The sequence below is a fragment of the Pyxicephalus adspersus genome, chromosome 8, assembly GCF_032062135.1.
Source record: "Pyxicephalus adspersus chromosome 8, UCB_Pads_2.0, whole genome shotgun sequence".
In the NCBI taxonomy this organism is placed as follows: Eukaryota; Metazoa; Chordata; class Amphibia; order Anura; family Pyxicephalidae; genus Pyxicephalus; species Pyxicephalus adspersus.
In genome coordinates, this window is record NC_092865.1 from 73,987,260 (window position 1) to 74,010,409 (window position 23,150).

Here is a 23,150-nt window from a genome sequence, read left to right on the forward strand (position 1 = left end):
CACACACACACACACACACCTATCGCACTGCGCTGCCAGTGCTATCCACACACATACTTGGGTGGAGACATTTCAGTCAGTCTTTTTTTATTTTGATGAGGCCGGGGACACTGGCTGTCCTGCTCCCATCTGCTAACACATGCACCATGCTCTTAAGCATCACCACATTTTTAACATTATATTAAAAAGTTATTTTCCCTTTTTTTTATAACTGAAAAATGTGTTTTGCTTTTTTGTTTTTGTTTTTTTTTTTTGTTTTTTTTTTGTATACACTTTTTTTTTTTTGGTTAGGGCCTCTTCCCTTCAGACTTTTTTGCCATGGTGGTAAATACTGAAGGGGAAATCGGCAGCCTCCTGGTATATTTGTGTCACATATCCCAGGAGTCTGTGGGGTGTTTATTCTGCGCATGCATCATTAGGGGCGATCATATTATGATAAACAAAAAAATGCTACATCTTGCGAATGCAAAGTGTAAGGCAGCGCTGGATGGAACGGTGAGCATCAGAAGGAAGAGGAAAGCAGAGCCACTGTGGAACTTTCTGGGCTCGGTTTGTGGAGCGATCAAGTGAAAAAAGAAATGTTCACAATGGTTTTACCATAACCAAATATAGCCTCAGGGGCACATATGATGTTAGTCTGAATTCACACTGGGAGTAAGGTTGCATTTAATGCTTCCTCACACCACTGCTGCTTAAAAAATTGCTAGGTCCAAAAAAGCATAACATTTACTGCTTGTTACCAATCCTAGGTGCCCAGCAGTTGCCAGTAGTTACTGGGGAGCAGTAAATTACATTTTTTTTTTTTTTTTTTACCGCTTGTGTGAACTAAGCCAAACTTGTTACACTACACTGATCACACTATTTGGTCTCAATACACAAGCACTGAGCAGTTTGGGCATAATACAAAAATGGAAAGATTGGACATACTTGGGGCAGGCATTGGAATATTGGCATAGTATAGGGGTAAGGTAGAACACTGACACAATAATTAGGGTTACTGGATTCCTTTGGCATAAACAACTCAGAACACTAAATATGCTGTCTTACCCCACTTACTTTTTGACTACCTGGCTCCAGTTTTTCCCCCACCCACCTTAAAACAAATTTCTGCGGAGAACACTGTGTGTGTGTGTGTGTGTGTGTGTGTGTGTGTGTGTGTGTAAACATACCAGATTAGGATGATTAAAAATAATCGGTCAAGAAACTTGATGCCTTGCAAGGAATTGCTTTCCCTTTATTTTTAGTTGAAGTTGATCATCTTGACCACCTATGCTCTACAGCGGTCCGCGGCGGTGTTTTCAGTGGGCCGCGAGTACATCATCCATGATTGAAAACGAAGCGGCACCCAACCACCATCCGCGGACCGGAAGTGGTCCGCAGCGGTGTTTGTATGAGATGCCGGTAAATGTACACAGTAGTCTGTGTACAAGCAATGCGAGCACATGACATGCAGCTCGATTGGCTGTCAGATGTCATGTGATCGCTTTGAAGCAGCAGAGGTGCACAGAGAGAAAAGAGAAGACGCCAGAGTATGTCGAAGCTGTTAGAAGCTGTAAAATAATTGTGCCCATCTATTGAAGCAAAAGTGCTCCAACTCCTTTTAGGTTAGATGGATTGTGTTGATGTACAGCAATCTTCAAGTCACATATTCTCAATTGGATTGAGGTTGGGGTTTTAACCATTTATATATTTCCCTTAAAACCACTCCAGTGTAGTTTTATTCTTATTATATGATTTATAATTTGTGTTCAGTTATTGTCATTCTGGCATGAGGACCATCATCCCGGTTTCAAATCTTTGGCATACCAAAACAGGTTTTCTTAATGATTTTGCCCTGTATAAAGTGTCATCCATCTTTACAATGCCATCTTTACAACTGCCACTACATTTTTTTTACTGTAGGAATAGTTTTTCCAGAGTTATGGGAAGTGTTGGGTTTGTGCCACATGAATGGCATTTCACTGCATAAACTAAATAAAATCAATTTAATTTAAGGTTGTCAAGCACCAAGGTGAGATGTATACTTTCAGAAGGCACTTTAATTGTTGTGAACCAACTTCTTTCCACAAGGTGTGTCTCCACACACATACTTACTTAGACTAAGTTAATAGTCTTTCTTGACAGGACAATGTAAATTAGGTAGGGCTTGGATTAGTGAACAGAGAAGATATATAAATAGTGGACAATCTGCTTTTTTACCAAAAAATGATTGGGTTTGTGTTACATAGGGAACAAAACTATTTTTAAGATCAGCTGTACTCAATAACTAATTCAACCTGTGCTAGAACTGCCCTAACATTTAAGTAAGCTTGACTTAGTCAGGTCCATAAATATTTGGACAGAGTCAACTTTTTCGTAAATTTGGTTCTTTACAATACCACAATTAATTTTAAATGAAACAGTTGAACTGCAGATTTTCAGCTTTAATTCAATGGGTTGAACAAAAAGATTGCATAAGAATGTGAGGAACTAAAGCCTTTTTTTATACAACCACTTCATTTCAGGGGCTCAAAAGTAATTTGACAAATTAAAAAGCTGAAAACACCATGTTCATTTCCAATACTTGGTTAAAAACCCTTTGCTCACAATGACAGCCTGTAGTCTTGAACTCATGGACATCACCAGATGCTGGGTTTCCTCCATTTAATGCTCTGCCAGGCCTTTACTGCAGCGGCTTTCAGTTGCTGTGTGTTTGTGGCCTTTCTGTCTGAAGTTTAGTCTTCAACAAGTGAAATGCATGCTCAGTTGGGTTCAGATCAGGTGACTGACTTGGCCATTCAAGAATATTCCACTTCTTTGCTTTAGTAAACTCCTGGGTAGCTTTGGCTGTATGTTTTGGGTCATTGTCCATCTGTAATATAAAACACCCCCCAATCAATGTGACTGCATTTAGCTGGATTTGAGCAGACAGTATGTCTCTGAACACCTCAGAATTCATTCAGTTGCTTCTGTGTCTCATCATGGATAAACAGTAGTGTCCCAGTGCCACTGGCATGCATGCCCAAGCCATCACACTGCCTCCACCATGTTTTACAGATGATGTGGTATGCTTTGGATCATGAGCTGTTCCACCCCTTCTCCATACTTTTTTTTTTTTCTTGCCATCGTCCTGGTAAAGGTTGATCTTGGTTTCATCTGTCCAAAGAATGTTTTTCCAGAACTGTGCAGGCTGTTTTAGATGTTTTTGAGCAAAGTCCAACCTAGCCTTTCTATTCCTAAGGCTTATGAGTGTCTTGCACCTTGCAGTGCACCCTCTGTATTTACTTTCATGCAGTCTTCTCTTTATGGTAGACTTGGATATCGATATGCCTACTTCATGGGGAGTGTTGGTCACTTAGTTGGCTTTTGTGAAGGACCATCTCTTCACCATGGAAATGATTCTGCAATCATCCACCACTGTTGTCTTCCATGGACATCCAGGTCTTTTGACGTTGCTGAGTTCACCAGTGCTTTGTTTCTTTCTCATGATGTACCAAACTGTAGATTTTGCCACTCCTAATATTGTAGCAATTTCTCGGATGGGTTTTTTCTATTTTTGCAGTCAGAGGACAGCTTGTTTCACCTGATTGGAGAGCTCCTTTGACCGCATGTTTTCTGTTCACAGCAAAATCTTATACATACAAACACCCCCCCCCCCCCCCCCCCCAAATCAACTCCAGGCCTTTTAATCTGCTTAATTGATAATGACATAACAAAAGAATTGCCCACACCAACCCATGAAATAGCCTTTGAATCAATTGTCTAATTACTTTTGAGCAATTACACACTCGCATTTGGCTTGGTTGTATAACGTAAAGACCCAATCAAGGAAATTGGAAGGTACTATCCAATTATTAAGGGCAGGTTCAGACCAGCATCTGATTCCTGCAACCCCCACCTTGCCAGACGCTGGAACACTCTGCAGCACTGGTTCCTACAGAAGCCGATCTGCATATTTAATAGCTGGTAGGTAAAAGGAGAAAATGTTACCCCTCTTTCTAAATTTAGGTCAGTGTTGCCAACCCCAAAATAATGGGATACAATAGAAAAGAAGTAGAGAAAGTGGAGAAGGCTTGGGATTTTGAAGGCAAAATCAAAATTGTATTGAGCTTTAGGCAATTCATACAATCAATCATTAGTACAATTCACATACAATATGAATATATACAAAAATTAGTTTCCATGCCCCATGAAATTAGTCATGGGAGATGGTTCCTGTGGAGTATACAAAAGAGTACCTACATGTGCTTGTAAAACGGACCATCTCAATCCCGACACATATCCTCCTTTGTACCAACTTCCAATAAAACAGTCTTGTCAAATTTCCTTTCTACAAACTCTGTTATGCTCTTAGCACATCCCCTGATGAAGCCTATTGGCAAAATGCGTCAGGATTTAGATGGTCTTTCTGTTTTACTAGCAAATGTTGCTACTCATTTGTATAGTTGACGGGAACCATTCTCATGCCTAATTTAATGGGGCGTGGAAACTAATTTTCATATATATTCAAATTGTATGTGAATTGTGCTAATGATTTATTGTATGAATTGCCTAAAGACAATTCTCAAACAAAGCTCAATACAATCTTGATTTTGCCTTCAAAACTCCAAGCTTTTTGTACTTTTCTTTTCTATTGTATTTGGTAGCTGGTGGCAGTGAGTAGTACTGGATGACTGTAGGAGATGATTTTTGTAGATTTCTGTGCTGCATGATATGCAGGAAGCTTTATTTCGATAGGTAAACTCCAACATTCCCTTATACGATCTCCTGTATAATGCATACATTCTGTTAAAAAACAAAAACAATTCATTGAGATAGTATCTCTCATTTCAAATTCATGAACAATTAATTTATCCATTGTTGTTTAATGTTGTAACAGAGCCAAGTGGATGACCCATCTGCCAGCAAGATGGACCACCCTGTTGGTAAGTTTTTTGCCTTCTCTTTTAGGTGGTGCATAAAAGTACTAGAGCTACTGTAGTCTTTATATATTGTACCTAAAAGTAAAAAAAAAAAATAACTGTTTGGCCACAGGTCTTCTTCCAGAAAAAAAGTTTGAGGCAGACAAGCGGGGTGTTAATCTCGGTGATTTTAATGACATGATGCGGAAGGACCGGTCCGGTTTCCGTCTGCCCAATTCCAAAGAGATGGGAGCTGCAGACAGTGGGCCTTATTTTGAGAAGGTGGGTGTCCAGAACTGACTTTAGAAAGACTGATGATTAAATGCATGTCCATATTTTAAATTAAATGCATGACATGCAATACATAAATATATGTTTGACAAATGGTAGGGGTGATCCAGTTCTATGAATTCAAGGATCACTATGTTCTGATTTTAAGAATTGACCTAGTTCCAGGCTGTTACAAAATTGTGCTGCTTGTGTTTTGTCTGTAATTAGTTCATCTATCCAGCACCCTTTGCAGCTAAATTTTTAATTTTTGGTAGATGTATTTTGTTTTCAATAATTTAAACCAGGGGTGGGGAACCTTTTCTCATTTGAAGGCCACATTCTAAAAAAAAAATTACTGCAATATGTGCAAATAATTTAATATACTGCCATACGGCAGAGTGCATAATGGCAATGTTTCAATACAAATATAATATATCTTATTTTAAACAACTAAGCTAGCTGTTTTCCTTTCAGTGACTCTTCTGAGATTTTGTTTTTTAATTTGTGGTAAGTAGGAGAATGTAGGTTTGTAGCCATATGTTGTTGAGAAGCAGGAGAGCAAGCGTTGTACGTGTTCCCTGAGGTGAGGGTATTCGACGGTCATTTTTCCATATTTAAATGGGATCTTTTTTGCTGTCAAACAGCGACTTCAGATTATCATCTTCCAAGAGCTTAAATAACTGCATCTGCAGCTTCTCTGGTGCCTCAGATACATTAACTAAGTGAGGTTTAAAAGCCAATTTGAGGGTCATGTCATGCTTCTCAAAATCTCTGAACCTTTCATTGTATTCCTTGATTAGCGAGTCTATAACCGATTCATATTGTTTGAAACGTTCAAAAGAATATCATTATTCATTTTTACTAGTTAAGAGAAGTGCTCTTTAGGAAGCTTATTTCAGCCAAGAAGTGATTCAAGAAATGTAAATGTTTTTTTCTGAATATTTTTATTTCTTGCCACATATCATATAAAGACTTGGTGTTACCTTGCAATGAAACATTCAAATTATTTTACTTTGTTATTATATCACACAGAAAAGCAACATTGCTATGAAACTCCTTGCATGATAATTCAGTGTTCATTCCTGTCCTCGAAAAATTGAATTATTTGTTCACGCAAATACAAAACTTTTACTAAAACCTGTCCTCTTTCGACCACCGCACTTTTGAATGGTAGGGCAAATCAACACTAATTATTATCCATCATTAGCATCTCACGAAATTGTTGCATTTGCTTGAAAATAATTCACAATTCCTACAACTTTCAGCAAAAGTATCATTAAAAACAGTGAATTTGTCACAGAGACTTTCTTGATGCAAAGACTTTTCAATAAGATCATAAGATAAGATCATTTTTGCAATAAAGTCTTCGTTCTTCCCTGTCCTAGAAGGTGCACCATCTGTGCATACATTTACTAAATTAGCCAGATTCAGTCCGAATTCACAACGTTTGTCTTTAGAAGCGTTAAACACATTGATTCCTCGCGTTTTGCTCTTTAGAGTGCGAAGAGTAAACAGCTCTTCATAAACATGAAAATCCTTAGTTAAGGCAAAAAAAAAATGCAATACCTGCGCTTAGTGCAATCAGTTGATTCATCCAGCGATATTGACTACAACCCGTTTTCTTTTTGGATTATTTCTTTCTTCTTGATTGATCTACATTGAGTGCTAATTTATGCTGCCGATCAGCATTAGTTCTTCTTGAAAGAGGCTGTTTGTATTTTAAACTTATCAGGATCTAAGCATCCTACAACCTCTACGACGCAATCTTTTTTAATTTCCGCATCACTAAATGGCTTACTTTTTTTCCCCATGTATATATGCCACTTTATAAGTAGCTTCTGTAGTTGGGTTTTCGATACTCTGCACTGATTGGAATAACTGCCTCTGCTTTTGCTTCCCTTCTTTCAATTTTTGTAAAGCAATCTTTTGGGATTCACCACATATTTATTGTCCTTATTAGTAGAGTAGTGTTGATTTGCATTGTATTTTTTTACCGTGGAAATTACAGAGCAAGCAACTCATTTTATCCTTCTCAGAAACAACCTAGTATTGCAATTCCCACTCATCGTTAAACACTGTGTTCTTCTTTCAGCAACCTTTTTGTTTTTTCCGACATGATGGAAAGCAAAAAAATATTTTTGGTAGATCATTTTGACTTGGTCATTTAAAAAGTAGCTCACAAGCCAAAAAAGTGTGGACACCCCTGCTCTATGCCAACCAGTTAGTAACTGTAACCACAGTGTTGCCAGAAGGTGAAGAAGAAATTTTGGTTTTAAAACTAGCGCCAATTCTTTTTTGCAATCATGAACGTACCTCCTCATACCTTTGTTTTCCGTCCTACACGCGCCAAGGCTGAGGCACACTCTCTCCTCTACGCGACACACTAACTCGCACGTGCAACCAAATATGCTTCTCTGCCGTGCATTCTCTCGTTGAAAAATCAAACCCTTACTCTTCTTCCGCATTCCCCTCCGAGTCTCATCGTTATATATTTATCCGAAGGCGTAATGTTATGCCTTGCCAGTTCCGCGTCTGTTATCGGGTGTAGTGTCTATCACCAGTTACCTGTACTGCCATCAACGGACATTTGGGGCGACCTCTTTATCGACTCCCAAGAACTACAAATAGATCAGCAATACTGCCTTATCGCAGCCAGATAACGGCTTTTACTGAGAATCATCTCTTAGCAGAATCGCCATATTGCCAACATTAGTTCAAATATGTTAATCAACGTCATATATATATTAAACCGCATACACACACGCTATCCTTTCCAAAGACTAGCACGTTACATGAATGAGTGCTGTACATACAGCACTGCTCTTCTCTATGTAGAGGGGAGGGGGAGAGCAACGGAGTGGCACCCCGCTGCGCGCTTCCTCCCTTCCCTTGCATTAGGATCGTTATTCGTCCATCGTCCGAGGATCCGCCAGGACAGTCGTTTGGACGATGGACAACTGGCGCTGTACACACGCCAGATTCTCGCCCAATATAGGCCCTGAGCTGATTATCGGGCAAGAACTGTTGGACGTGTGTACATAGCTTTAAGGTTCCCCACCCCTGCATTTTCTATAATGACTTTTTTTTACATTTTGTCATTCGCGAAAAGAAACATGTAGTGCATTCACATTTCCCTGTGTTTTAGCCCTTCTCCAGTGTATATATCTCCAGTAAAGCTGTAAATATCCAGTATATCCAGTAGATATCCAGTAAATATCTGTTGATTTCCCAGGAATTATCTCTTCTTATAGGTCTTTTTGTCGGCTTGTGTTTTGCTTAACTACTTATCCACTTCTAGATCTTTACAACATAAAAAACAATCATTTTGTATGCTGTTTGTGATTACTCGGTTCTTATTTCTAAATATGCTTTGTCTTTGTTTTTTTCACCTGGCAAATATATATATATTTATTTAAAAATGAGCAACTAACATACAATTGTTTATTTGCAACAAAACCCTCCATCAGCAAATGTCATATATTTGTTCCAGAAACAGCATTGTCAGATTCTCAGAGAAGAAAGTCCAAGCATGGGCATTCTGTTTTTCAGTTTTGGCCTATTCAGTTCTGAAAAAAGTTATTGAGCAGAGAAGTTCTGTAGTCCTAACATGCACTGTTCTAGAATGACCATGCTGCTTATCCTTGGATACAGCATAGTCACTAAATAACAAAAGGCTTGGTTGTGCCAGGATCACAGTTTGAAAAAACAAATCCATGAAATATAAAATTATTATTCATCATATTACATTTTTCTTGGGTTTAAATACATTTTCAATAGAGACATTTGAAAAACGCCACTTTTAATTGTACCCATAGACCGCATAGGGCAGGTGGATATAGAGAAGGGGAATCGGGGTAGTGTGCTCTGCTTTCTGAATGACTTAATTTGCATTTCCTCTTAAAAACAAGTGACTGGTGGGTATGTACTTCATCCCATAAATATTTTCTCCCAAACCGGTGGTCTGTGAGAAAACTTTGGTGGTCTGCGGTTCTGGCTGGTGCGCAAAGCGGTGTCAGGAGAAGACCCGCCCTGGGGTCCAAATAACTTTATTTGAATCTTGCATTACCGGTTACCAAATTAAATTGTAATACAGGTTGACAATCGACAATCCGCCCATCGATAATCCGGGTCCTTCAGTTTCCAGGCATGAAATTCGGATCGCATTTTCAATACAGTGACTGCATTACACTGTTTGGCTACTAATGTTTTCTTGGTGCTGTTCTGCTAAAACATCTGTAAGGTCTTGCTTGTTAAACTAAGTACACGTTGAGACGTCCCTGCTACCTGCTCTCTGGAACTGTGCCAGATGTCTGCGGGTGCTGCGAGAGGAAGGCTGTGTGTGTGTGTGTGTGTGTGTGTGTGTGTGTGTGTGTATCCAGAAAAATCCCGAATTTTCAAAAATCTGGCGCACCTCAGGTCTGGAGGTTGAAGGTCCAGATTTTTAAATGTCAACCTGTATATAATAATCCTAAAAATTATCACAGTGTGATATAGATAGATAGATTTTATACATAAGTTATGGACAACTCCTTTCTCTCCATTGGATTAATCTCACATGCCACATCCCTATTTTAAACAATTAGACCAAATACAGACAGATAATTTTGGGACTTTAAAGGTATTCAATCAAATAAGATGTAGAAATTTCACAAATATAAAAACATTAATTTATTCAAAACTTCAATAAAAACTTTCAATAAAATCATTAAATTGATCTTTACAATACCATGGTTGGTCTCATATATATTGAACGTTCAACACGATCACAAAATAATTTTCAATTTCACACAAATATAACTCGCATCATCTACCAGATGTATATGCACCATTCAGTTACTTACATATATTTTACTTTTGTGGCTCCTTGGTTTGAGCATCCAGACCAAAAGAGGGTGATCCTTTCTTAGATTGTACAATTATGCAGACCAATGCCACAGCAAGGAGTGGGGAGGAAGACTTTTTAATGTAATAATAAAGAAGAAACTGTCCCAAAAGGATGTTCTTATTACAATGTAAATGTTGCCAAGCCAGAGTTTATAAGAAAGAGAAGGTCAGGAAGTGGCTTTTTATGGCATGCTAATTCTGTTAAAACATAAATGTTTATTAAAGTATTTAAAAAAAGACTAAAATGTAAAACGTATTTAAACCAAACAGTTACCAATACAGCAAACAACTGTATCTTACATATGCAGAATACTTCTTACATCTAGATCATTAAGCCCATAAAAAGAAAACTTTCCTTCTTGATAAAGTGATTGTAAATCAAAGTCTCAACCTGACGTGTTTCGCATATTTTGCGTCCTATGGGGAAATTGAGACTTGTATTACCTAAGGTATAATAAACATATTAAGCATAACTTCAGTATAAAAAAAAAACATATGCCAATTTCAAGGTGCAATAGTATTTAATAAGAAAACTGAAAACCAGATCATACCAGGAATAAAGAAAAGTACATTCGGTATAGGGATTGTCTGTTAAGAAGTGCAATAATGTTTAATAATCGCTGTAACAATGTAGATAGATTAATCAAATGTTATTGACACTTACTTTATACTAGTTGAAATGAAAGAGAGGGTAAAGGGTTCAAAGCTGATAAAATTCCGTCCTAAAATGTGAACAACATAAAAACTGTCCTTTAGCATTTGAATACAATGATTTAATAATCATACTAACATAATATATATCACTACCTTTTTTCTTATGTAATGGTTTCAGGTCCTAGTTAGTGATTCTGTGGATATAGTTTTTTTCACTTGATAAGTTCTAGGAAAAATTATCAGTGGTAAACAATATCATCATATATAGGGGATAGATATGTTTATATTATAATCAAATTCTGAAAAGTAATATAGAAATATATAATGGAATGGGATAGGGTGGATATTACTTACAATGATTTATAATGTGCTAGCGGAATAAGTACACCAAACATGGATACTTTAGGATAGTCAAGAGTATGTGGAGACAAAACAGTTCTAAAGTTCTTATAATTGCATCTGTGTCCCAAAAAGTAAGGAAAAACAAAAATGAAGAAATAATGGTTACAATGGATTAGATGCATGTCAACTTTCATAATAATGTGTATCAAAGTAAAGAACAATGTTACTCACTTATATAGAACTGCTCAAACAAGGGTACTCTTAAAGTAACATTTGAAGAGTATGGAAGGGGGTAGGGAACTGGAGAAAGATATATCAAAAATTTGTAGTTTGTATCATATATTCTAGGTGATACATCAAAAAAGGAAAAAGAGGATTAAAGTTTACCATTAGGCATTAAAGGTAGAAAAGAATAATCCTATTCCCTGAGGAACAAAGGAAAAAGGAACATATCAATAGGTAACTTGGAAAGTTGTTTTGAGATTACAAGGATAAATTAACGTATATATGAGCATGTATACACAGTCAAAAGTGGAAGAATTATAACCCCCCCCCCCAAGTCCTCATGTGGGGCTATATCATAATTTTGATGAAAACATGGGATTTATAGTTCTAGAATGCATTCATCCAGACCCCAGATGTTGACAAAGAATTATTAAAGAAGCGAGATGGATTTATGAATTGTGGGGATAACAAGTTTATTTATTGAAAGCAAGAAAGAAAATATATATGTATGTAATAATATGTAAACGATTTCTGTGTGTCAATTAGGCACGCTAAAATAATTTTTGTTGTATAATGTTGATGCATTATTTGACTGATCTGCTGTACTTGGAAAGAGGTTTAATATTAGTCTGATGTATGTTATTATGTTATTATGTATGTTATTAAATTTATATACAATGATGATAGACTGTTAGTGGCTCTCTGATGGACATATTGGGAACAGTGTGGCTCTTGCCCTATCAGCGCCAAGCCCCCAGTGTTTTTCAATACAGGTTGACATTCAAAAATCCAGCAACCTCCGGACCTTAGGAGTGCCAGATTTTCAAAAATTCAGTTTTTTTTTTTGTTTTTTAATAAAGGTTATGCTTATAGCCACACACAGGCCAGCCTTCTCGCTGCACGCGTGGACATTTGGTGTGATTGATTTAACTGAACGGTGGTTTATAGAACAAACCATCCGCTCGCCCAATCGTCAATCCCCTTATGGGAGTAGCAGCAGTCTTACCATATAGGAGAGTCACGTAGGATGCCTCCTGCAACGCCAGCATCAATGATAAACCCACATGGTGTTTGTTTATCTACCCATGTGGGTTGAAGCGTTATGCAAGGAACAAGCTCCCGGAAGTGGGGAGGATTAAGCTACTCTCTATACAGTTCGTGACTGATAAGTCATTGTTTGGTGGATATATGAAAGTACATGATAGAAATTTTTTTTTTTTTTTTTTTGCACTTTAACCACCTGGGCGTTACGCTGATGTCTAGATTTCTGCACCAAAAGCGGTACACAGTTTTTCATGAAATTTTTTTTTTTTTAATTGTAGACCTGTAAGTTACAGAAATATGTCCGAACAGGGTTCTAGTAGATATCGTGAATATAAAAAAAAGTATTTTTAATAAAATCCTATCCTATTTTTTTGCATAGAAATTTTTGTTTATATTGTGGGCTTGTAATTCTTAGGATTAACTCCCGGGTATGATAATTATATTTATTATATTATAATCATAAATTATAATATAATACATAATTATAAATATTAATTTAAAAGAATAATGAAATAGACAACAATGTAGTCTAAAAAAAAATATAAAATTAAAAATGTACTTTTATTTTTATTTCATGTTGTGTGGTGTTTTTGTACTGTAAAAACCATTTAAAAGCAGATTACATTGTAATCTGCTTTTAAATTTCCCTCCCAGACACACCCCCATACATCACCAATCACATCACCCGGAAGATGACTCATCCTCCGGAGTGATGTAAGTGGGGATTTCTCAGCCCTGCTTACAGAGACAGAGAGCTGCTGCTGCTGCTTGCATCTCCAGAGAGATGCACAGCACAATGTAGGATTTCTGCATTGTGCTTCACATCTCACTGCAGATGCCAGCAGCAATAGCAAATTTTTTATTGCTGCTGCAGGAGCTGCGGGGACCAGCTAAGTATTTATTTTCTTTCAGTTGTAATCGGATTGTCATACAATGTATGACAATCAGATTGCAATATAACGTTTGTTTATATTTTTAACCACCAGGTGAGAAAAGTTCGAGTTTAACACTTTTTGCAAGTGTTTTTACCCCGAACTATGTCGGGTTAAACGGCCAGGTGGTTAAATGCCATTAAATAGGGATAAGGCATTGTGATAATGGGCACTCTTTATATAAGGAGTTCAACAATATTTATCACAAACTAGATGAAGTTAAATAGATATAATCACCAATATATAATGATGATGGAGATCTATTGATTTAAAAAACAATAAAAGTAGTAACTGTCCTCTGATTTTGGATACATGGTGAAGGTGATAAGAGATAACAATGAAATTAGTTTAATAGAGGTAGTAATTATGTGAATTATGTTGATAATTTTTACATAAAAACGTCCTCCCTATGCTTGCTGCGACATTGGTCTGCATAATCTTACAATCTAAGAAAGGATTGCCCTGTTGGTCTGGATGACCAAACCAGGGAGCCACAAAAGTAAAATATATGTAAGTAACTGAATGGTGCATATACATCTGGTAGATGATGTGGGTTATAATTATGTGAAATTGAAAATTACTTTGAGATTGTAGGTTATATGTTCCTGATGAAGTGGACTCTGCTCCGTGAAATGCTCAATACCTAATAATACATATCAGACCAACCATGGAATTGTAAAGATCAATTTATTGATTTTATTAGGTTTTTAATGAAGTTTTGAAAAAATTTATGTTTTTATATTTGTGAAATATGTACATCTTATTTGATTTAATACCTTTTAAAGTCCCAAAATTATCTGTCTGTATTTGTTCTAATTTTCTATAGCATTGTACAACTGTACAGTGTGCAAATGTAATACCATAGAAATGTTGACTAGATGGGTTTGGTGAACACTTATAACCAGGCTAGTATTAAGTCTTAAATATTCTAATCTAGATATCTTTGTCAAAGCATGAACTAATATTTAAACCCAAATAATGAGCAAATGTAAAGTTTTGACTATACACTAGATTATTTAGAAAGACATCCCCCCTAATAATTACCAGGATGCCATTGCAAAATATAAATGAATGTAGTGAAATCCTAAGCTTGAATAGCTAAACTTTTACATCTTTCATTTGCATTCAATAGTATTTCTCTGTCTGTCTCTCCCTTTCCCCTTCCTTCTGCTGCATCACTAACCAACACCCACTGACTGGCTTTAGCTGACTTTGCCTTTCTCCAATCAAGACGGGTGCCTTGGGGACGAGGCTCCGTGCTCTCCCTTTTCTCCCTCCCCCAGCTACAAGCTATCTCCCTCCGGCTCCTCGCTCCCTTCCATGGGCCTGGGGGCTATCGGTTCGGGCCTCAACCCCCAAACCTTCGCTGCTAGACAAGTAAGAATCCTTGTGTGCTTATTGGATCACCTTAAGAGCAGGTTGTCCTGAACTTCATTTGTTGTAACAAAATAATTACAGAAGCCTTATTTTGGTTTGATTAACTTTTCCTTGTTCAGAATGCTTGTTACTTGATTCAAATTACGGGCTGCATCACATTTGTTAAAAAAATATGCTAAAATACTACTTTGGTTTTTGTCTTTACTGTGTTTTTTTCATTCTTGATTGTAAATAATTTAATTTTTTTTTAAATAGTAAGGTGGCATTATAATGCCCTGCTATTGACTTTAGTCATCAGTAGGGCCAATTTGTGTCCAAATACATACTTATGTATAATGTGTAAATAAAAGATGTTTATTACTGTTTATTTAAAGATGGAAATTATTACTTATATTTTAATATTGTATGGTTTGGTTTACAACCTTGTCTGAAAAGTTAAAAAAAAAAAAAAAGCCTGTAGACATATTTTAATATCTGTCAGTATAGTGATCATTGTAAGCATTCTAAGTCTGGCACTACTAGAATTCGAAGGAGGTGGGGATCAGGGGCTTTCTGCAACAGTAGGTTATTGTTGTCTGCTAGTTTTGGTAACAAACACAGCTAAGGCACCGTTCACTGTGAAACAACATATGCAGGTTAATGTGTTACATTTAATTTGGGCTACCAAAGCTTTGCACTCAAAACTCCCATGACCCTTTTTGGAAGCACAATATTGCTGAAGACTTTAGTATAGGTTCATTATGGTGATATTTTAAATTAAGCAGACTTTATAAGTACTCAGCTACACATTGTGGTAATTCTCTTTTTTTTACCATAATTATGTGGTTCCGTTCTGGTCTAAGGTGGCCTAACATGTTCACTAAATCCAGGTTCAAACTGACAATCTTTTACTGGTGAAATTTATGTAAAATATTGGTGCATCTCAGAGCATCTTGATTTATTATTGGGTTGCTTGGTCAGCTTCATATTGATAAAATCACTGCCAAGCATTCACTTCAACTGAGCATATTACTCAATATTGGCATCATTCAAATGGCAAGTCTTCTTCGGCCCATTTAGACATCTTCTGTTGTTCATATATTTTCTTCATAGACATAACACATGCAGTTATTTTCCAGCATATTGATACATGATAATCAAAAATAGTTGCATACATTTTTATTGTTATTGAGTTGAAATTCTCTTGACTGTTCTTCATTCAGTAGTGGAGTTTAATTATTTAAAGTGCACCTGTGCCCAGACTAATATTTACATATTCCAATATTAGTAAATAGTAAAATAACATTCAAACATAAAAACTAAAACTGTTTCTGTTTAGATACATCTGCTAGTCTGCAATGTTTGTAGCACTGAGGTAAGGCTGGGTCTACATGGGCGTTTTGTAAAAAGGCATGTTTATAAGCGTTTTTTTTTTTTTTTTTAAACGCTGAAAACGTCTATGCCGCGGTTTTCCGCGTTTTACTGCGATTATACACTTGATAGCGTTTTAGCACTTGGTAGAAATGAAAATTGTAACCCTGGGAAGTGATTTCTGCAAGTACAGGAAGTACAAACATCCTTGCATACATGTGATAATGTGATCATGCAAGAGTACAGTGACTAATGTAACCGTATACACAGAATAGAGTCAAAAGAGTGCAAAGTGAAGCACAATTAAAGACAATGACTACACACAAGTGATAATGAATGACATTTGCAGGTGTGAATAGCCCCAAAAGCAAACACAATGGCAGACAATTTCACATGTGCCAGGCATCGGTGTTAATTTCTAACAGCATAGTACATGTAATTAATCATGCATGACACATGGAATAGTGACACAGGCCATTGTTAAAACGTTTGTAAAAGCCTCCATTGAAATCAATGGAAGCTTTTTTATTGACAATTTCTAGCATGCATAAACGCAGGAAAACGCTCCTATTAAAATTAATGGACGCATTTTCCCACGATTTACCAGCGTTTGAATTTTTAGATAAAGCTCAATAACGTGCCTGAAGGAAACGTCCTGGTGTAGATTAGCACACTGGAATGAATGGGGACTTCAAACATGAGCTTTAAAAGCCTCAGTTTAATGCTGGGGAAACAGTCCATGTAGGCTAAGCCCAAATGATGATTAGATTTAAAGTCCTTTTACTACTTGATTCGGAAAATACTTCAATCTTAGACTTTGGGTACAGGTTTACATTACTTGCTTCAGTAGATCAGTAAATAGTAAAAGCATGGTTTTTATAAATGTGCTGGAATCGAATAAATTTTAATGTAAATAGTTATAGGTTTGAATTGTTTATGCCTTTTATCCCTCTCCTCCCAGACCACCAACATAAAGACAGGGTTACAAATATTTATCAAATGGTAAATGCAAGAAATATAGCGGAAGAAGGCAAATTCAGACTAATGAAAAACAAATCCAGGAAAGGCGCTTTTGGCACATTACAGTGTTGTAGCATTAATCTTTTGGGCTGAATTGGTATTAGTGAAAGAGTTCATTTAAATTTTCTTGAGTTTGCACTGTTTAAAACCAAAGGTTAGAGTGTTTTCGTGTTCTGTGTACCAGCAGACATTTTTTTTTTATAAATCCATCCAGAAATGTAATGGAAAAAAAAAACTTTCTTTAGGGTGGCAATCACGGTCTGTTCGGGAACAGCGGTGCACAATCACGAGGCATGCACAACCCTGTGCCATCGCTCAACTCCTCTCCCAACCTCCGGGCACAAGTGCCTCCTCAGTTCCTCTCTCCACAGGTGGGTCAAACACCATTTTAATTTTTACACCTATATAATTTAATGTTTGTAATTTTAACATTATTTCTTACAGTGTTTAAATCAAAGCCTTTTTTTTTTGTTTTCCTTTCTTTTAGGTCTCAGCCTCTATGCTGAAGCAGTTCCCAAACAGTAACATAAGTCCAGGACTGTTCAACATGGGGCCTCAGCTCTCTCCTCAGCAGATAGCCATGCTGAGCCAGCTCCCTCAAATCCAGCAGTTCCAGCTGGTATTCAACTTTTTATACTTTTTAATTGCATTTGTATTGCCTATTTTTCTGCATGAAATATTCTGCAGTGGAAACGTCCTAAAATAAATACTTACTAGTATTTATACCATGCATTTTAAGACTCTCTAAGAGCAAGACTGTTTCTTTAGGAACCCATTTCTTAGTTTAGGAGGAAAAGTTTTGTTATTTTAAAGTCATCTGAACTCATTAGATGTTGGGTATTTTTAGCCAGAGTATATGGCCAATCTCTAGCCTGTTGGTGTAATATTAGATCTAGGAGAGACTTTTCATTTACATTATTCTCTATGATTACCTACATATACATTACATTTGTGTGAGGTGTGTGGCATTTTTTAAACATCTTCCATTATTTATAACTAAATGTGTGTTGCCTATACCTGCTTATGCGGTTTATCCTGCACAGGCATGCCAGCTTCTTCTGCAGCAGCAACAGCAGCAGCAGCAACAGCTTCTCCAAAATCAGAGGAAGATCTCCCAAGCTGTGAGGCAGCAGCAAGAACAGCAGGTGAATGTCAGCTTCTAGGTTTATAACTTTCTTTGTCAAAACTGCATAGGTGACATAAAGTCGCATACATTTCAAATAAAAATGGCTCACCAATACTAGGTATGGATCACCATGATCTATCTACCAGTGATTATATAAGGCTGTAGAAATGAGACTGGTCGCCAGATGGTCTCTGTAAGTTGCTGTCTCAACATCTATGTGACTGAACCTTGTAAATTAAAGCAGAACTTTCATTAAAAAAAAAAAATTATCCTACCTGGGTCCTTTCTTACGTCACCAAAATAAAAAAAAACGTTAGAAAGGAAACTAAAGTGAAAGATAGTGGATTTCCCACCCATTTATTAGGGATTGCTAGAGAGCTGTGCCTTTAAAAAATAATACAGACTTTTCAACCGGTTAATTGCATAGGTATAGTATAAAAAGACAGCAAGCTGGATTTATTAGGTCATTTGCTTGGGTTGATATGATCACTCACTCCTATGCAGCATTCACCTGACTGGGTGGGAGGAAACTGTAGGCAGATGGCTGCTCCTGTATTGTGATGCAACTTTTTAGTAACCATGCTAAAACAGCCAGGTGGTGTGCCCAGCTATAAGGGGCTGGGGAGAACACTGTATTGTTTCAATGAAAGGAGCCAATTAAGCCGCTTGATATGAACTTGACACATTGTCCTTAGTTTATCTTGATCAAATGGTCGGGGGTGGAGATGTAGAGTTTCCAGAAGGAAGGTAAGATTGATTTTTGCTTTCAGTTCAGCTTACAGGAAATGACAAAGGACTGTTTTGCCTGAAAAGAGTTAGGCAAACTCACAAAGTCTTACCCCATCCTTCACTCCTCTCCATCTACTATGTCTACTGTGGGAATTCAGACATCTGTTTTCTCTGTTAACTACAAACCCTGTATTACATATTTTGTTGTCAACCCTTTCTACAAGTTTATCTGAATGTTAATAATATTATGGAGATCTTCTATATGTAACTCTTTCAGTTGTGTATAACTCTATTGTATCAGAAAGCTCTGCAAAACAGTACATTTAAAAAACTAATACAGTTACCACATCTAAGAGCCAGTAAGTTGTAATATATGACATTTTTGTCTTTTGGGTATAATTATTTACCCATCTATGTTTTGCCCTACATAGATTAACAGTGTGTGAAGACATTATTGTCCCAAACCCCCTGCCAATCTATGCTAGGAGCCAGCCAGTATCAAATTGGTCATCTGGCTCCTGGTTTAAAATTTGATAGAAGCTTTGAAGCAACTGAACAAGTCCACAGCAGAGGTGCCCCTGGCTGTCAATTTACATCTATTATTAAAAGGCTAAATCTCCTTGGCGGTTGCCAAATATTTGTATTTGCCATACTCGTAAACTGTTCAGATTAAATGTGCGTAGTTACCATTCTTAGACACTTAACCAAGGTCTATTATATGCATACATCTGTTTCTGAATACTGTAGTAGTATTTAAGTTTCAAATCCTATATCTTTCAAATTTTATTTCACATGTTTGCTTGTGTTTGTGTTTTATCTATTTAGCAGTTAGCACGAATGGTAAGTGCACTCCAACAGCAGAGGCAGCCAGGAATGAAACACTCTCCCTCTCATCCAGCTGGATCTAAGTCTCATCTGGATCCTGTGGGAATTTCTGACATGCAATCCAAGGGACACATGACAGGATATGGTTCAGGTTCGTATGGATTCAAAAAAATTTGGTAGATTTTGAGAATGAGAATCTTAAATTATGTATGGTACGTGTTTTTTGTGCATATGTGTTGCACATCTTACATAAAAGTTCTGCCCTTGTGGGGCAACATCATATTTCCTGAATGGCCCCACACAGCCCCATGTGCAGCTTGCTCCTGACCAGCCTCCCACTGCCCCATGGAAGGCTTGGCTCACAAATTATGCGTAAATCTACATAATACTTGTATAGAAATCAATAACCACAGATTTAGAAGTAACCCCTAATACGGGAAAACAGAGTGCCACATCCCCAAATTTAGGTACCAAAATTTCCAATGTTTGAGGGGAATCGGGACTTTCAAGGCACAAAGATTTTCTACGTAGTTTTCACAATTATTTAAAAACAATGCATGCCACTTTGAACCACATTTCTATCCCTTAAAACCAAACAACTTTAATACAAAATGTTTAGGCTACAAGGTGGTTACACAGCAATTTTCTGTATCGCTCATTAACGCCATTCATGTATGAATATCCTCGATGCGTTTCGTTGGTAAAACCATTTCTTTATTATAATGTAGCAGTCTTGGAGAAACATTGCATTATCATAATGGAAAAACAATTGGAAACTTATTGAGTACTATTTATGGTGTATTACTGGTAATACCAGATTGGCACACCTAGTATGGATAATGGCGCAATTATAGTTGGTGCTTTTTTTATAGAAAGTCAAAATAGCTGTTTCCAATGAGGTGTCTGCTTCCGGCAATTCCCCCCTATAAGTCTCTCGCTGCGATTCCTGGCCAAAACGTTTTTTTCTGAGGGGAGATTCATCATGTTTTGGATAGAATTAATCAATTTGAGTATTAAATGCTTTGTAATCAGCCTATATCATGTTTTTAATCATGTATATCAGTATATAGTGATTGAACATTGTTATGTTTTGTAGAAATATCTATCCCTCCTGGGGACGTCATTTTATCCACGAAACGCGTCAAGGACATTCATACACGTATGGTGTGAATGAGTGATACAGATAATTGCTGTGTAACCATCTTGTAGTTTAAACATTTTGTATTAAAGTTATTTTGATTTTAACAGATAGAAATGTGGTTCAAAATGGCATTAATTTTTTTTTTCTTAAATAATTGTGAAAACTATGTGCAAAATCTTTGTGCCTTGAAATTACCGATTCCCCTTAAATATTTGATATTTTGGTACATAAAACTTGTATAGCACTTAGTTTGCATTTTCGCACGTAGCACTATTTTTAGGTTTCAAGTGTGCTTACATGAGGCAAGACTTGTAGGTCTTCAGGGATTGTACAGTGAGGGAAAAAAAGCATTTCATCCCCTGCTGATTTTGTTTGCCGCTGACAAAGAAATGACCAGACTATAATTGTAATGGTAGGTTTATTGTAGGTGTGAGAGACAGAATACCAACAAAAGAACCCTCATAAACCCAGTGCTCAAAAGTCAGAGCTTGATGTGCATTGTAATGGGTGAAAAGGTATTTGATCACTTCGCAAAAAATGACTTGGTACTTGGTGGCAAACCCCTTGTTGGCAACCACAGAGGTCAGACGTTTCTTGTAGTTGGCCACCAGGTTTGCACACATCTCAGGGGGGAATTTGTCCCACCCCTCTGTGCAGATCCTCTCCAAGTCAGTAAGGGTTCGAGGCTGATGTTTGGCAACTCGAACCTTGAACTCCCTCAACAGATTGTCTATGGGATTAAGGTATGGAGACTGGCTAGGCCACTCCAGGACCTTCATGTGCTTCTTTTTAAACCACTCCTTTGTTGCCTTGGCTGTGTGTTTTGAGTCATTGTCATGCTGGAATACCCATCCATGACCCATTTGCAGTACAAACTGCAGACGGGCCTGTACATGTGTTACGTTGAGCAGGGATATTCTGCAGGCTCTGCAAGATTTCAGGCCTTCACGGCGCAGTGTTACCAATTGTTTTCTTGGTGACTTTGGTCCCAGTTGCCCCGAGATCATTGACCAGTTCCCCCCATGAAGTGTTCTGGGTAGCTTCGTCACCGTTCTCATGATCATTGCAACTCCACCAGGGGAGATCTTGCATGGAGCCCCAGACTGAGGGAGATTGACAGTTATTTTGTGTTTATTCCATTTGCGAATTATCGTGCCAACTGTTGTCACCTTCCCACCAAGCTGGTTGGCGATAGTCTTGTAGCCCAGTCCAGCCTTGTGTAGGTCTACAATCTTGTTCCTGACATCCTTAGACAACTCTTTGGACTTGGTCATGGTGGCTAGTTTGGAATCTGATTGCTTCTGTGGACAGGTGTCTTTTATACAGGTACTGTAACAAGCTTGGATTAGGAGCACTCCCTTACAGAGGGTGCTTCTAATAAGTGCTTGTTACCTGCATACAGTGAAGACACCTGGGGGCCAGAAATCATGCTGGTTGATAGATCAAAAACGTTTTTCACTCATTACAATGTACATCAAGCTCTGACTTTTGAACACTGAGTTTTGAAAGGTTCTTTTGTTGTTGTTCTGTCTGTCACAGCTACAATAAACCTACCAGTACAATTATAGACTGGTCATTTCTTTGTCAGAGGGTAAACATGCAAAATCAGCAGGGGATCAAATACTTCTTTCCCTCACTGTATGTGACAATAAAGTTTGATAAATGGAATGTCATTGAATGCAAACTGATGTTTAGTTTGTGTTAATGCATGCAGTATAAAGACTGAAAGCTTCTAAATCTAAGTGTATTTTTAATCATGACTGTTAAATATGAAATGTTTAGGCTTTGGCTCCAGTGGTATGGATTATGGAAAGGAAGCTGGCGCAGAATCACGTTTCAAGCAGTGGACATCAATGATGGATGGGTTGCCGTCCTCTGTTTCACAAGATGTCAGTCTTCATAAAAATGGTAAAGTGCTATTTTTCTACAGTGTTGGCAGTCAATTTGATTGTGGATTTTCTAGGCAAAAATCGGTGTTCTCTAGTCACACTCGGGGTAACTTTTAACTAAAAAAAAAAAAACCCACTTACCTTGTTCTGTTGCTGTCCCCGGCGTCCTGCTGGTCTCCGCAGGTCCTAGGGACACGTCCTCCTCCTCTGATCTCCAGCCGCGAACTGCGGAGACGAGATCTACGGGGTTTCCTGGTGACATTGGTACATGCATCGGTGCGGATCAGTGGGAAATTAAAAAAATGTTTAATTAGATTCAATACAAAATAGCTGTATTGAGTCTAATACAAAGAAATATTCTCTCTCTCTCTCTCTCTCTCTCTCTCTCTCTCTCTATATATATATATATATATATATATATATATATATATATATATATATATATATATATATATATATATA

The 23,150-nt window shown here is 37.3% G+C and overlaps 1 protein-coding gene across 1 annotated transcript in view; it reads left to right on the forward strand.

Annotated features, from left to right (window-relative positions):
- The window catches only part of TNRC6B (trinucleotide repeat containing adaptor 6B), a gene marked incomplete in the record, with an annotated part of 83,585 nt that overhangs the window by 42,486 nt on the left and 17,949 nt on the right, over positions 1-23,150 (forward strand). Inside the window, 8 exon segments of the mRNA XM_072421251.1 lie at positions 4,859-4,904; positions 5,014-5,162; positions 14,438-14,608; positions 17,224-17,349; positions 17,466-17,597; positions 18,022-18,123; positions 19,659-19,809; positions 22,582-22,707. Coding sequence (XP_072277352.1) covers positions 4,859-4,904; positions 5,014-5,162; positions 14,438-14,608; positions 17,224-17,349; positions 17,466-17,597; positions 18,022-18,123; positions 19,659-19,809; positions 22,582-22,707 — 1,003 coding nt within the window.